The 16,484-nt window shown below is 34.3% G+C and overlaps 1 protein-coding gene across 2 annotated transcripts; it reads right to left on the bottom strand.

Annotated features, from left to right (window-relative positions):
* Window positions 1–6,957: 6,957 nt before the first annotated feature.
* On the bottom strand, window positions 6,958–14,773 carry LOC110708533 (golgin subfamily A member 6-like protein 22). 2 transcript variants are annotated; one of them, XM_021886671.1, is made up of 5 exons: window positions 11,454–14,772; window positions 10,024–10,614; window positions 8,940–9,109; window positions 7,675–8,206; window positions 6,958–7,582 (listed from the first exon to the last, which is right to left on the bottom strand). In XM_021886671.1, the coding sequence occupies exons 1-5, from the start codon at window positions 14,110–14,112 to the stop codon at window positions 7,509–7,511; spliced, it is 4,026 nt and encodes a 1,341-aa protein (XP_021742363.1). In that variant the 5' UTR covers window positions 14,113–14,772; the 3' UTR covers window positions 6,958–7,508. The 2 variants fall into 2 exon arrangements, with proteins under 2 accessions (XP_021742363.1, XP_021742364.1); XM_021886672.1 differs by lacking the exons at window positions 6,958–7,582; window positions 8,940–9,109 and having other exon boundaries at window positions 8,123–8,206; window positions 11,454–14,773.
* Between the last annotated feature and the right edge of the window lie 1,711 nt (window positions 14,774–16,484).

The raw sequence follows: 16,484 nt of genomic DNA, 5'->3' as shown, positions 1-16,484 counted from the left end.
GATCTCTAACTTAATTCGCTTCTTAATCTTTACATCCGTCCAATGTTGAATTAAAGGAAGAGTACTACTTTCCTTTTCACCTTGAAAATTTAGACGATGAAAATACATAATTTGCAAAGCCAGCAAACAACCACTAACATTTTGAGCATTTTCATCATCCTTATACTTCTGAACAACCTTCATTAACTTTTTTAAAACATATGAACACCAATCAAAAGTTTTAATTTCATCAACTTTTTCAACAGCTTTAAGCAACTTCAATGAAACAGTCCTATTAGTAGTAGGAGCTAAAAAGCTAGACATAGCTTGAAGAACAAAACACCTCTTAAATTCTTCCCCTCCATCAACCAAATCAACCATCCTAGACTCCAATTTTGACAAATGAAGAGGTTGCTTACCAGAAAGACCATAATCAGATCTCCATGCCTGAATGATACGTTTATCTACACTTTCATCTTCAGAATTTTTATTAAGTTCAGGAACACAAATATCACTCAAAGGCAAGCAAAACACATCGCATATATCATTTCTAGTAACAACAAATTCTTTACCAGTAGCGATGGTAAACATGCAGCTACCAGCATTGAAGTTTTCAACAAGCCAAGGTAGCATTTGACGATTAAGAGTTTTCAATTTAAGATGTAATAAACCTCCAAAACCAATTTCTTCAACAACCTGTTTTTTCTCAGGACTAAAGTTCTGCAGCAATATTTCCAATGAATAGGGTCTACATCTTGCAATGATTCTTCTTTGCTCCCTAAATAGAAAAAAAAAAGAAAGAAAATGTAACTAAAACAATATAAAATAAAAACAAAATATAATTAAAAATGTAATAAAAAAATATGTATACTTACATAACAGATTCAGAATCAGATTCAGAAAGCATTTCATAATCAGAATCTTCCACTGTATTAGCTTTCTTAGGTACAATTTTGGCCTTCTTAGGAACTATTTTGGCCTTCTCAGACTCTGGTTTGTCACTCTCAGGAATTTTCCCAGCCTTTTTAGATACCGCTTTGCTCTTCTCAGGAGCTATCTGGGTCTTTTTTGGTACTGGTTTAGGCTTAGCAGGCTCTTTAGGCTTTCCTTTTCCTTTTGTAGGCTTTTTATAACGATAACCACCTATTGAACCACATGTATTTAATTATTAAAGTAATATAAATACAAATTCAGAAATTACTCATGGAAAAATATAGAATAATGTGCACAAATGACACTTTTAAATGCATAAAGTGATCCTTTTAACAGCACAAAGTGACCCTTTTAACATCACAAAGTGACCCTTTTAACAGTATAAAATGACCCTTTTAACAGCATAAAGTGACCCTTTTAACAGCTTAAAGTGAACCTTTTGTATGCAAAAAGTGACCCTTTATATGCAAAAAGTGACCCTTTTTTTGCAAAAAGTGACCCTTTTTTTTGCAAAAAGTGACCCTTTTAACTGAAAAAGTTAATCATTTAACAACATATAGTGACTCTTTTAACAGCATAAAGTCACCCTTTTAACATCATAAAGTGAACATTGTCAAAACATATAAATGACACACATGTCTATTACTCAAACACAATGAGCAATGCATATATGCATGTTAATCAAACACCGATGCACAAACACAATGCAAATATGCCTATTATACACATAATCTAACTAAAACATAAAACCTAAACAAATAATCAGTTTAATTAGCATTCTCTGACTAAAACCTAACATACAAAATTTGAAGAATAATAAGCAAAATTTTGAATCAATTATATACAATGAACAATAAAATAAAGCAAAATTAAACATAATAACTTCATAATTCAAATTCAATTATCATAATATGCATAAAAATCAACTGAAAACTATAAAAAAAAATAACATGCACTAGTAATTCGACATATATAAGCGAAATTTCAATTGAAAAATTTGAAAAAATGATGAAAAATTTAAGTAAACACACCTTTTTCAGCATCTACAACCTTCTTTGTAATCTTCTTCTTCACCATTGCAGAATCAACACTACGAAAATCGAAAACAAAATCAAAATCAAAAAACCTAAAAATCGAAGAATCAAAACAATTTAAACTAACAAAAATCTCAAAAAAATAAGTAAACGAACCTGAATTAAGCAAATAACAACTTCACCAGTGAAAAAGAAGAAAGAAAAAGCTCGAAAATCAACAATGGAGGACAGAGAAAACGCTCGAAATCGCCAGTTACTTGCTTTTAGAGAGAGAAAAACGAAGAGAGAGAAAGCTATAGTGAATGAATGAAGAGAGAAAAGTTCTATTTCTTTCTTTATTTTGGCAATCATTAGGAAGCACGTGCCAAACCCACTAAATTAGCAGTTAATGCTTGTCCAAAAATTCCGCCATTCATTAAATTAATGAACACCGGTTTTTTTTAAAAAATTTGTGTTGATCATATTAGTTGGACTTCCACCAAAAAAAAAAAAGAGTAAAGTAAAATAAAATAAAATACTACCTAATTGGACAAAAATTGAAGAGCCAACTAAGATTGGTAAATAAAAAAATAATTAAAAAAAAAAAAACTCTTGCGGAAATTTGATAAAATTAAATTCATTCCGGTGACAATTTCATACTCCCTCCGTCCCCGATTGATAGTCACTTTTGCCATTTCTGGTGACTCAAAATGTTAGTCACATTTGCTTTTTTCAAGTACCATTAATACTTCCTCCGTTTTTAAATACTTGCTCCACATTCCATTTGCGACCGTTTTTAAATACTTGCTCCATTTACTTATCTGGAAAATTTATACTCCCTCCGTTTCACTTTGTTAGTCCCATATAGAATCAATCACAAAAAATAAGAGAATAAAAAATATTTGAAATCTTACATTTTAGTACAAAAATTGCTTAATTAGTTCTATCTTATTAAATGTTTCGATCTTTTTATATTTGGAAAGCATCAATTACAATGCTTGTTTAATGTGATCAATGATCAATCAGAATATTAAATTACTGTCATGTCATCAATCCACTAATGGAATTAGAAATTGTAAGACCAAATTAGGAAAATAAAATAAAAAAAGGAATAGATTCAATATAGGTGGATCATTTTAAAACGCCCAAAATAGTATATGGGACTAATATTATGAAATGTAGGGATGGCAACGGGTCGGACTCGGGGTGGATTATGCTAAATTCGACTTCGATCCGACAGGAAGTCGGAGGCTAAATTCGACTCCGATCCGACCCGGCTCCGAGTTTTGTTTTCGTTATTCAATATACTTTGAGAAATTGGGCTATTTGGGTCTTTACAACCCACACCCAATGCAACCATGACCCACACAAAAATCCACTATCTATTGGAGTCGGACAATCCGTCAGAGTCGGACAGTTGTCAGAGTCGGGTTTTTTTCTCGGATATTTTGTAGGTACCGACTTCGACCCTCCTCCGACTCGGAGTCGGATTATTTTAACAGAGTCGAACTCAGATTACTTTTTTTCTCGGACTCGGAGCGGATTTTTTTTACCTCGAATCAGGGCGGAGTAGGGTCGGATCCGGATTGGATTGCCATCCCTAATGAAACGGAGGGAGTATGACATTTAATTAGTTTCTCTCACCTAGTGAATCCAACCTACATTCTCTCTCCTCCAATTCTCTCCATTACTTTTGCTTTTTACAATTTTTATTTTTCACCAACCCCACTACCTCCATATTTTATTACTTTTTCCAATTTCTCCTTAAACTCCGCGCATGGAGAAATGGAGAAAGTATTTAAAAACGGAGGGAGTATATTTTTTTTTACCAAAATTCTCTAACATTTGTAAAAATATTTATGCAAATTTAAGTTTTCCATGTAAATTTTACTTTCCCATGTACTTTAATTATTTTCTCTCTCTATTTTTTTGCATACCCAATGTAAATTTATTTTTTCAATGTACTTTTTTTATTTCTCCTTAATTCCCGTGATTTTTTTAGCAAAAGTGACTATCAATCGGTGACGGAGGGAGTAATAATAAAAAATAATCTTAGGCAACAATTGACCCCATTACCCCAAAGTGAAAAACGGAAAAATACTCATAAATATCTTACTTATTTCCTCCGTGTTTTAATAAAGTGTTATACTTTGACTAGCATATAGTTTTAGGTAATTTAACTTAAATAAAATAAGAGGTAAGTGGAGTAATCAATGTATTTGGGTAAATAATTTATTAAAAAATTACAATGAGAAAAAAGAATTTTTATTTTTTTTAAGAAAAAAGAATTAATACTCTCTCCGACCTTTTATTTAGAGCTTGTATTTCATGTAATCTTCTATAACTTTATACTAAAGGTGAAACCAAAAATGACACATGTTATCTCCTGGTTAAAAATTTTCCCTCCAAAAGGTTTTTTTTTTTTTTTTAATTTTTATTTTTTTGGCCAAAGCTTCTTAGAGAAGTTTTTAATACAAACTATGCAATAATATTTCATTTCATATTTGATAAGTATATTTTATTTGTACACATTCTAACAAAGATATTATTTTTTTATACAATAATATGCAATAATAATTTGCTATCTATAACTTTGTAATATAATTCATAGTTATTTTTATTAGTCGTGCATATATTATTCTCTTTGTTTTCTTTAGTGTGATAAATTTTTTTGGTAATTGCAGAACTTTCATCCTATTTTACAATTAGGTATAATTTTTTATAATTAGATAATAATAGTGTTAAACTAATGATAAGTTAAGTATTATAAAATTACCGTGCATTGCACGGGACTTAACCTAGTTAGGTAACTAAAATTAAAAGCATATGCCTAAAAAATAATAAAATAAAAATTAAGAGCATATCTATCTATATATATACTAAAATAACAACCGCTAATGTCATCACTGTATACGTGTTACTTTCTTATTTTATTTTTTCCCTCCAAAATGAATGGATGTTGTCATATTATTCCTTTACAAGCTACCCTATTTAACATTGCTTTGAAAATAGAATTCCATTTGAATTTTTAAATTTTTGTTTTTTACAAATATTATGTTATTTAGTTATTTATGATTTGTTAACAATAGTTAATAATATAATTTAATTGAAATTTCCTAATTAAATATGAAAATTATGCACTTTTGGAAATTGTATAGTCATATTTAATCAAAAATTAATTAGGAAAACAGAGGAAGTAGTTATTTTCTTTCAATATGTGTTAAAAATTTATAATTCAATTCTTACTATAAAACTGTGCATTGCACGGGATTAACTTAGTATTCTACTAGGTTAGATCCCGTGTCATGCACGGTGATCTTTATATATAGTTATATATTATTGATTGAGAAATATTATAATTATAAATTAGTCAAGAAACAATAAAAGTATGTGATATGTTAATTTGATATTTGCAATTTTAATTGTAGCTTCCAATACACAACCAAAACAAAGTAGGCAAAAAAATGACCAATATATATATATATATATATATATATATATATATATATATATATATATATGTTTTATTGTAAAATAGGTTACTAATTATTTAAAAATATTTATTTTTGGTATATATTGCCCAATATTTTTTAGAAAGATTTGTGAATAAATCTTTTATTTAAAATATAATAATTATAACATGTCAGTAGGGAATATGTACAAAAAAAAAAATATGATTTTTGTAAATGATTTGTTTCCTTAATTAAAATATTTTTTTTAAAAAAATAAATAAATGAGGACACACCAGGAGATGACACGTGTCATCGCTGGTGTGTCTTTTAGTATATAGTATTGATTGATTAAAAGGGTATACTTTTTGACAAAGTGTATTATCTTTTTGATTTTTTTTTTAATATACTTTTGACATTAATTTCAAATATTTTGTACTTCCTATTACTTCGTATTAGTTTTAAGGAATCTACAAATTTTTTTTTAATATTTTAAAATTATTTTTTATTTAATTTTTCAACCCTTATCAACAAAATACAAAATTAAAAAAAAAAAAAAAAAGAGGGGGAGGGGGGTTGGAAATGAAATTAATAAAATTAGACAAATTCCTTGTTATGCATTTGTAAATGCCTTACTTTCAGTTCCTCAAAGAAAAGGCCTAAGAACTAGCTTTGTTGGAGTTCGTATAAATGTCCTCATAGTGCTTGAAAACTTGATTAAAAGCATATTCCAATTTGCTGAACTGAGTTGAACTGATTGAGCTGAACTGAATAAATCTAAAATGAATTAATTACGAGAGAAGGAAATCAGGAACTGAATTGAACTAAAATGAACTGAACTGATTGGAGTTGAACTGAATTGAAATTAAGCTGAATAGAACAGACCTTATTCTCATATTCTCATGCCTTCAGTGTCACTGGATGTAGTTATCTAGTTTTCAAATGTGTCAAGTTGTAAGCTAAGCTATACGTAGGCAAATTGGTAATGATAGAACAAGAATACAACAATGTCAATAATAACAACAACAAAGCCTTAGTCCTAAAATGTTTCGAGGTCAGCTAACATGAATAAAGCTATAATGAGCATTAAAAATTATACATAGTACTATTCTAGAGAGTGCCAAGAAAAAAATATTTATGCATCATGTAATGATAGAATAGCAGCAGTAAGCGCTTAAAGTTGTACGAGTACTTCGTCTTAAAAGTGCCAAGGAACGAAAATATAGAAACCAAGTCCAAGGTTTATCAAACCTTCAAGACAATAAGAAAAATTAAATCAAAAGAACTCCAAAATACCATGAGAACAACCAGATTAAGAAACCTAATGTAAAGATAAACTTAAACAAATTTGGTAAAATCTAGAACAAAGCTAATGTATCTCATAGTAGTATTTGGCAGTCCAGTAGAAGTCAATCAAGAATTTCGACGAAGGACACACACATGCTCATGTTTCAACATAGTATTATGCTCGCAGGTTGTGTTAGTAGTTTGCTACAATGTTGTTGCTCTATGTGCTAAGCCATTAGACCAATTAGTGAGATTATTAGGAGGGTAAAACACAAACTCTTGTAGAGGCGCAGAACGAAAGAAAATCTAAGAACATGCTTGTTGAAAAGGACATCTAACCTATTAGGCTAGTACCATTTCTTCTATCTTACATTGCGGGAAGGGGTGAGGTTGCATTTCCAGGCGAACGAAGGGAGCCACCGAACCACTTACTGTTTTAGAAAAGGAGTGAACTTCCAACAAATTTTACCACTCACCAGGAGAAATGTTCAGCAACTTTTGACAATCCTTCATACCTGGCTGTTAACAATAATTACAATAAACAATGTCCAATCCGAGCAAGAAACAAAAAGTTAATGAAGGATTTACACATGTTGCCTTCTGTTAACGAGGAACATATACAGATACCAAATTCAACAGACTTCAGAAATTTCAATTACTGCCTACGTATGAACTTGTTATTCACATTTTAACATTCACAGGTTGTTACTTTACCTAAATTTGTGCACATCTGGTATCTTTGAAAGGTCAATAATCTGGCACGACTAGAGATTCGAAGTACTTGAAACATCATCGCATTTAGTTAGCATGATCAGGTTTCTACGCACAAAATAATCATCTGCTCAACTTATCTCCTATAAAAGTTTGCTTGCACTGCAATGGAATCACTGTCTCGTGCTGTTCTCTGATTTTGACTCCTAGCTGTGAATATAGAGTAAATCAAAGAAATGATAAGAGGTCTAGCACTGAAACAAAAGTGCGGGTGAGAGCTGCAACATAGATGATTGCCTTACCGTTATAAACCAATGTAGGCATGCCAACAGGGTAACTTCCAGAAACTAACCCACCTGTTCTTGTATTATATGGAACATTGGACATGGTATTCACGGGACGAAGATGATAGCTATGCCAAGTAACAGGCATATATTGATGTTGCCAAAAAGGATATCCATTGGGCCAGATATTGGCAGGCTGTCTAAGAAGTATAGGATTATGAGGAGTTAACTCATGACGAGAAACTACCCTAGGACGCTTTTTTTGTTCAGCAGACTGTACAGAGACTGCAGGGCGTTTCTTCTCAGTAAGGGAGTCAGAGGGAAGAGTTAGATTATTTGTTTCCATCTCCTCTACATCTGTCTTTTCTAAGTCTGAACACTTCTTTATTGTAAACGAACATGCATTGGTCTTTCGTTTTACCCTTTCCTCTTCCAACTGCTCAATGCGCAATTCAAGAGAATCCGGGGAATGATGGGAATCGAGCTTGAAGTAGGAAATACAGTTCACAACTTCTTTGAGGGCAGTTAATTCTGTATCAGAAGCATCATCCTGCAAAAGAGTCCAAGTCATGAAAAGAGAAGTACCAAGGGAATGGCAAACCAAATAAATGAAATTCTAGTTTTGAGGTTTTGCATCATTGCATGGGTTGTGTACATGTTCATGTAATCATGTGTAACAGACATAAGTCTCCAGACATTTAGATAGGCAGGCCCTTCACTGAATCTCAAGGCCTCAGAAAAATATGCAAAGTGACTATAGCTGTACATATGTTCAAACTAATAGGGTAGTATTCAATTGAAGAGTAAGCCATGCAATCCAGCAGGGTATCATAAAATTATGTACGAAGTATATACTTGCATTAAAAAAAAAAAAAAAAAAAAAAAAAAAAAAAAAAAAAAAAAAAAAAAAAACTATGGCTGGATTTAAGCAACCCATTATGGCACAAATGCAGTACAGAAGGAAATTTGAATCAGGAACAAATGACATAGTACAAGGTCACTAAAAAAACGCATAGTAAATTTTTTTTATTTTACCCAATTATACTTAACATGGCTTGAGGAAACACACCTAAATCATGTCTAAACCAACAGGATTACTAATGATACTATACCACAACCTGCTGGATTTCAATAAAGAGAACCTACAATATACTAGACAGTAGACACACAGCATGTAAATTGTTGTTATTGCATAAATGTATTAGTGAGTTGTTCCAAGTTTGGCATGAGTAAGTAAAAAGATTACCTATAGTTTTTTTTTTTTTTTTTAATGATAAATGTACCTGAGCTGTTCTGCTGCCACTGTTGAGTATCTTCTTAACTCTCTTGTGGATGTTCGCTAAATGGGTTTTCAATAGTGGAGCTATTGGGAAAGCATCTTCCATATTATGTGCACATATATACCGCACTGCTTGCAGCTGTTCATCTCTCAAAATAAGAGATTGGACAAGGTCTGTATAATGAACAAAAGAATTTGATCTCTAGTCAAATAACCTAAGACAAAGTCGACATGAGATAACCTAGGACACGTTCACAAGACAATTGACAATATTACCAACATACTTTATTCCAGACGAGCAAGAAAAAACACTAATAAACCATCTAGGGCCAGAGCACAAAAAAGGAAAGCAGCTCATATCAAACATACTGATAAGGCATACAAGGAATCATAGAGAACCAAAGATCCTAGAGCTAGAAATTCCTCTGCATTAGCCCCTTCAGCTACAGTTCACCAGTCAGATGCATTTGTCTTAACTACTAATTTAATTGAAGATTTGAAAGTACTCCCATGCTACAGAAGATAGCATGATAATAAAGAGAGAACGTTGATGAACCAGTATATAATTCCATAGAAGAGAACAATTCACTAAAGCAGATCCTAAAATGATGAATATACAAAATTTCAACAGCTTATTATGTACAAAGTCCTTTATTTTTTATTTTATCACTATTTTCTCAAGCCTCAAATAAATTTGATAAATTCAAGAGAGTAGACATACAATTTACTAATTTAGTCTATATGGTGTACGTTTTTGCAGTACATAAGGCACGGAAACAATCTTTCCTCTACTCTTTTTTCAATATGAAGGTCACAGCAAATACCACATATATAATATGCAAGTCCTTTGTACCACTTATCAACTAGACTAGAATTACAATTTGGCTTACTATGGTGGAGACATGCCAGTAAATAATTTACAAACCCATTATATTGAACCACTTCAACAAATTTATGGAGTAGCAATATCAAAACGCGTAATTACACTGATTTTCTTGCATGATTCTTTTACCAGGAGAAAAGGTAAATACGAAGTATTAATGAATAAAATAAACTTGGGTATTAAGAGAAATAAGAGTTTCAAATACCTGGAATCTTTACTGTCAGTCCCAATGCATCGCATAAATATGAATTCTTCTCAGGTTGATAAACCTCCCTCTGATTGCAAAAGGTTACAAAAAGTGAAAGGAGATCATCCACCTGGTAGAACTCTGCTAGCTTGTATGAGGCTACATACTGTAAAAAGCCAAAATTCTCCAAAGAAATATTATCCTGCTTCAGCATCATCTTCCAGATGTCAGCAAATTCTCTGGCTTCATCTTTCACATGAGAGGATATATCAGCCCTTAGTTTCATTAACTGGACTAACAGAAATATACAGCCTTTTGTAAAATCTTTCACTGGAACCTCTTCCAACTCCAACTCATAAAAACTTTGAATCACATCTAACACAAGCTTTGCTGGATCTGATGCCAAACAAAGAGAATCGAAAAGCTTATCCTCCGATACATCATACACCTTGACATGCTGAACAATATAAGATCTTACACCTTTCATGTCCATGTTTTTGCATAGCAATTTTATGTCATCAGACAACCTAATGGATGATGAAGCAACATAGCTTGTTAAAGTCTCCGGCAAAGGCTCTTTAGTTTCAACTTGTACTGAAGTGGAGCTTCCTAAAAAGTAAACATGAAGCAAAATTAAGATTCGGTCTGAGACTATTTAGATTCTCAGAAGAATCGGATAGAAAACTGAAATTCAAAAGATAATGTGAGCAAACTAAGATTAGAGGAGATCTAAAAGATGGCAACAACTGCAGTCTAAGTACAAAAAATTATATCATTCATACATTTTCAGTAGCACAAAATATTTAGGGAAGCAAGAATGAAGAACAGAGAAAAATACAATCTTCAAATTGAATATATCCAAGGGTACTATTGTACAGAAAAATGCTCAGAATGGTACAAGTAGCTAACCAGCTAATACATAGAAATCATTTAATATGAAGGAACAGATTCCTCAATATTCTGTACAAAGTATCTAACAAAAGTACTGCCCATGAGCTAAGCATAATAAATTGATGTCTAGAATGCACTGGAAGATGGAAAACAACTTAGAGACTCCTTTAGAGAGCCAACAACTGGCTTAACTACCTAGACAGATGATTTGGGCTATCTTTGATATCAAACTCTAATGAACATGGTATTGGTTTCAAATTAAATTTGTTGCTGTTACAGAATTAGTTTTCTTTTTTTGAACCATCATAGTCCAAGAATATTACTAGACATGCCAAACATAAAACAAGTAATTTTCACTAAAGGCTATACCTATTTCAAAGATAGCATCAGCATCAAAACAGGGCGCTTTGACTACTTTCACCCCTTGTGGTAGTGCCACTACCAATTCACTAGAGTTACAATCTATCCATGATGACACATATTATAAATTTACTACTATTTCATATATAGTATAATAGATTAATACATCTATGCTAAATCAAAAGAGAGTTACTGACTTATCTGCTTCTCTTTCTCCTCCATTGCTTCATAACGGTCATTGACCTCCTTCTCTTTTAGCTCCATTTCCCTGTATTTCTCATTTATTTGCCTCTCTAATAATTCAAAAGCCTGAAGAGCCTCATTCAATTGCTTCTCTTTCAGCTCAGCCATGCTACACTGTTCACTGATCTGTTTTTCTTTCAATTCCAATTTTTCACAACGCTTATCAATGTGCTTCTCTTTCGTTTCAAGAGCCTGAAGGCGCTCATTTAGTTGCTTCTCTCTCAGCAAAACCATCTTACTGTGCTCACTGATCTGTGCTATCTTCAGCTCTAATTTTTGGTAACATTCATCAATGTGCTTCTCTCTCAGTTCAAGAGCTTGAAGGCCCTCATTCAGTTGTTTCTCTTTCGGTTCAAGAGCTTGAAGGCCCTCATTCAGTTGTTTCTCTTTCAGCTCAATTGCCCTGCAGAGCTCATTGACCTGCCTCTCTTTCAACTCTAAACTTTGGTAGCGCTCATCTATGTGCTTCTCTTGCAACTCCAAACATTGGCAACGCTCATCAATGAATTTCGCTTTCAACTCCAAATCCTGACACTGCTCATTAATTTGCTTCTCTTTTGCATCCACCCCTTGTGAATATTCTTTCATTTTCTTCTCCTCCAGCTTCATCACTCTAAAGCATTCCTCTATTTCCTTCGCTTTCATTTCTAGAACTTCAAGATTTTTATTCAACTGCTTCTCTCTGACTTCCGCTGCTTGGCGATGTTTCAGCTCAATCCCCTTGCAACAATCCTCTATTTGCTTTACTTTCTGTTCTAGAGCTTCGACACTATCATTCATTTGCTTCTCTCCCAATTTCACTACCTTCAAGTATTCATTAACTTCTTTCTCTTTTGATTCCAGACTATCACGATGCCTATTCAATTGCTGCTTACTCAACTCCAGAGCTTGTATACCTTCACTCATTTCCTTTTCCTTCAATTCTAAAGCTTGAGTCCGCTCATTGAGCTCCTGCTCTACCAGTTTCAGGCCTTTATGGCTCTCATCTGTCTGCTTCCCTTTCATTTCCAGCACCCGAACACCTTTACTCAGTTCCTTTTCTTTCAATTCTACTGCTCGGAAACGTTCATCAATTTCCTTCTCTATCAATCCCAACCCTTTTCGACTCTCAGTAACTCGTTTCTCTTGCAGCTCCAATTCTCGAAACCTGTCATTCATTTCCTTTTCTTTCAACTCTACTGCTTTACACCTTTCATCAACTTCCTTCTTCATCAACTCCATCCCTTTACATCTCTCATCAATTTCCTTCTCCTTCAACTCTAATGCTCGAGCACTCTCACTCATTTCCTTTTCTTTCAACTTCAATGCTCGAGCATCCATATTCACTAACCTCTCTTTCCTGTTCACTGCCAAAATACACTCACCAACATCCTTCTCTCTCGACTCTAGCTTTCCTCGACGCACCTCGAATTCGTTCTCCTTCACTTCCAATGCTCCACACCTTTCCTGAACCTCCCTCTTCATCACCTCCACCCTTTCAAAACTCTCAATCAACTCCTTCTCCTTCAACTCAAACACCTTCCGCTCCTCCGCCATTCTCTTAGCTCTCATCTCCAACTCATCACACTGCTCATTCAACTTCCTCTGTTGCAATCCCAACCCTCGACGACTTTCAATCAATTCCTCCTTCTTCACCTCTAACTCATTCCTACAAACCAAAAACCCCTCATTCACCTCCTTCTCCTTCAACTCCAACTCCTCCATTCGCTCTCGAATTCGCCTTTCCCTTGAATCCATCATCCCCTTCTCCCTCAACTCAACCCCCTCATTCACCTCCTTCTCCTTCAACTCCAACTCCTCCATTTGTTCTCGAAATCGCCTTTCCCTCAAATCCAGCCCCTCTTCACGCTCCATCACCCCCTTCTCCCTCAACATCACCCCCTCATTCACCTCTTTCTCCTTCAACTCCAACTCCTCCATTCGCTCTCGAATTCGCCTTTCCCTCGAATCGAGCCCCTCCTCACGCACCTTCACCCCCTTCTCCTTCAACATCACCCCCTCATTCACCTCCTTCTCCTTCAACTCCAACTCCTTCATTCGCTCTCGAATTCGCCTTTCCCTCGAATCCAGCCCTTGCTCCCGCACCATCATCTCCTTCTCCCTCAACTGAAACCCTTCATCCAAATTACACCGTTCAGCCAACTGCTCCTCTCTCACCTCCAACACCCTACTACGCTCCTCAATCTCCTTCCCCAACCCTTCCAACTTCTTCCGACTCTCAAGAATCTGCCTATTCTTCAACTCAATCACTTCATATCTCTGTTTTACCCCTTTCTCTCTCCTCTCCACCTCTTCCACCCTCTCTTTCACCGATTTCTCCCATAATTCTAGCTCACTCCTCTTCACTTCAGCCTTCTCCTTCATCATCTCAACTTTCTCAAAAACATCAAAAATTTCTCTCTCCTTTGACTCAAGTTCCTTCTCACGACTCGCCATTGAAGCTTCTACAATGGAGAAGGAACTCTGCAAAGCACTCCATTGTTCGGAAAGAGAAGGAATTGAAAACACATTTGAGTTCGAATTATCAAAAGTTTCGCTGATTTTTTTCATCACTAACCTGGCATTGGCGACCTTCATAGTGGCTGAAATTGTGGATGTTTGGTCCTCCTCCATTGATGATGAAAAATTGCAGAAATGGAAACCCTAGGAGAGAGAAATTTTAACCAAAAATGGCATGATAATTGGGGGAAAAGGATGAAGAAATTTGCAATTTCTGGAAAGAAAATTAGTTAAATGTGAAGAACAGGGGTAGAGTGGAATAGTGGAGAATGGAATAACACAGACACAGTTGTTGCATTTGTTGAAAAATGACAACGTAGCGTCGTCTACTAGTAAATCGTGTCAATATTTCTTTTGTATTTCCGTACTACTTTTAATTTACCTGAGGTGTGGTGCTTGGAATAGGTTGGGTTTGATTGGATCGGGTTTGATTTCGGGTTTGAGATTAGTACCATTATCGTAGACGAAGTTTGATCAATCAATCTGAATCCGACTTCATTTCTTGTACTTGTTACTCGCTCCTTTCTTAAATTAGGTTCTTGTTTGTAAAATTACACGGGAATTACGGAGGAAAGAATAAGACAAATAACAACAATGAAATATTTCAATGGGAAATACAAAACATTAAATGATATCTTTGATTAAAACAAAGATAGATTAATGATGTCATGTCATCAATCCTTTGCAAAAAAAAAACAAATAACATGCTTCTAATTGAAAATTAAGAACCAATCATATTCATTAGGTTAGTTATAGGAAGTACAAACTTGAGAAAAACGATGGAGAGAGAAAATAAGAGTAGGATTAGGATAGTAAGAGAGAGAAAACATTAAATATACAATAGAAAAAGAGAGTTGATTTGGGATATTTGGAAAAAAAAAACTTACTAAAAATGGAAAGAAAGAATGTAATTTTGGAATACCCAAAATAAAAACCAGGAATGTAATAATGCTCGCAATAGTTTGAGTTTGATATGAATACTTTTTTTTTTTTTTTTTTGAATTGATATTAGTATTAAATCCAAATGTTTCACTCCTAGTGTAATTTGTTGTTGGATTAGGTTCATTGTATAGTTTTAGATTTTTTTCCCATAATTTTATAAATATATAAATAGCATATTTTTATGGTCAAACATCTATGTCAATTAAATTGTGACACGTATTTAGAAATAGAGAGTATAATACTCAACCTTACCTTAGGAAGGAAAATGAGTCAATACTCTCAGTCTCGTAAACATCTTGCAAATAAGCTTGGTCAAAGTCCCGTTAAAAAAAAAAAAAAAAACCTTGGTCAATGTTCGTTAACTAAATAAGGTGTTGTTTGGTTGACATAAAAAAGTATTGGAAATTGGAATTTCTAGGAATAGGATTTTTTTTACTCCGTAGGTGATTGGAGGTGGAAATTCCTAGAAAATTTAAGGAAAAATTGACATTTACTACCACCGAAAGCACCCCGTATCAGATTTACTACCCATTTAAAAAAATATTTTATTTTGCTACCACAAAAATCCCTAAAATATATATTTCACTACCAAAGGCTAAGACCGTTATTGTTTGGGATTTGTTAAACATCGCCCACAAATTACTACATAAAGCCCACAAAATTCACTTGGTTTGCCAAAATTGCCCTTGACCTTAAAAAAAAACACTCACACTCTCATCACTCACACTCTCATTGCTCATCTTCTTTCAACCTCTCTAAAAAAAAAAAATTTCAAACAACGGCAATGTCGAGGCGGCAAGGCAAGGAATTGGCGGCGGCGGCGGAGGGAAGGATGTCCCAAGGAGGAAAGGTACATTTTGTTAAAAAAAAAAAAAAAAAAAGGGAAAAACCGCCGTGACGGCGGTGGGGCGCCCTGGCTGGACCCAGCCAGCGGTGGTGGCGCCAGCTGCAGACGCCGCCACCAGTTGGCTGGCGCCTGGGCTGGACGCCATAGCCACGGTTGTGGCGTTTATTCAAGGTGTCGCAGCCGTGGCTGTGGCGTCCAGCCCAGGCGCCAACCCACTGGTGGCGGCGTCTGCAGCTGGCGCCACCACCGCTGGCTGGGCGTCCAGCCAGGGCGCCCCCCCCCCCCTTTTTTTATATATATTTTTTAAAAAAATTGTTTTTAATTTTTTTTTTTTTTTTGTGTAATATATTTTTGAATTGTTTTTATATTTTGTTGTTTATTTTTATAAATTTTTTCAATTTCGTTGTATTTTTTCTATGTTTATATTTTGTTTACAATTATTTGTATGTTTTTAGTTTATTTGATTTGGGAGTGGTAGCTATTTTTCGTATAAATTTTTGTATGTTTATATATTTTAAAATTTTGTGTAGAATTCACTGGGTCGTCATGGTGCGGGGAAGAATATAGAGCTTCTTAGTAGAAGCTATTCAGTGGAGAGGTCGGGGCATAGACATGTCAGATCCCGTGGTATTTCGGCCTCAGCTCGTAGAGAACGGATCCACCGTCGGGATGAGAATGACGATGACGATGATGATGC

The sequence above is a fragment of the Chenopodium quinoa genome, unplaced genomic scaffold (assembly GCF_001683475.1).
Source record: "Chenopodium quinoa cultivar QQ74 unplaced genomic scaffold, ASM168347v1, whole genome shotgun sequence".
Taxonomy (NCBI): Eukaryota; Viridiplantae; Streptophyta; class Magnoliopsida; order Caryophyllales; family Amaranthaceae; genus Chenopodium; species Chenopodium quinoa.
Note: the sequence above shows the minus strand (reverse complement) of the source record. Positions and strands in the feature narration are given on the sequence as shown.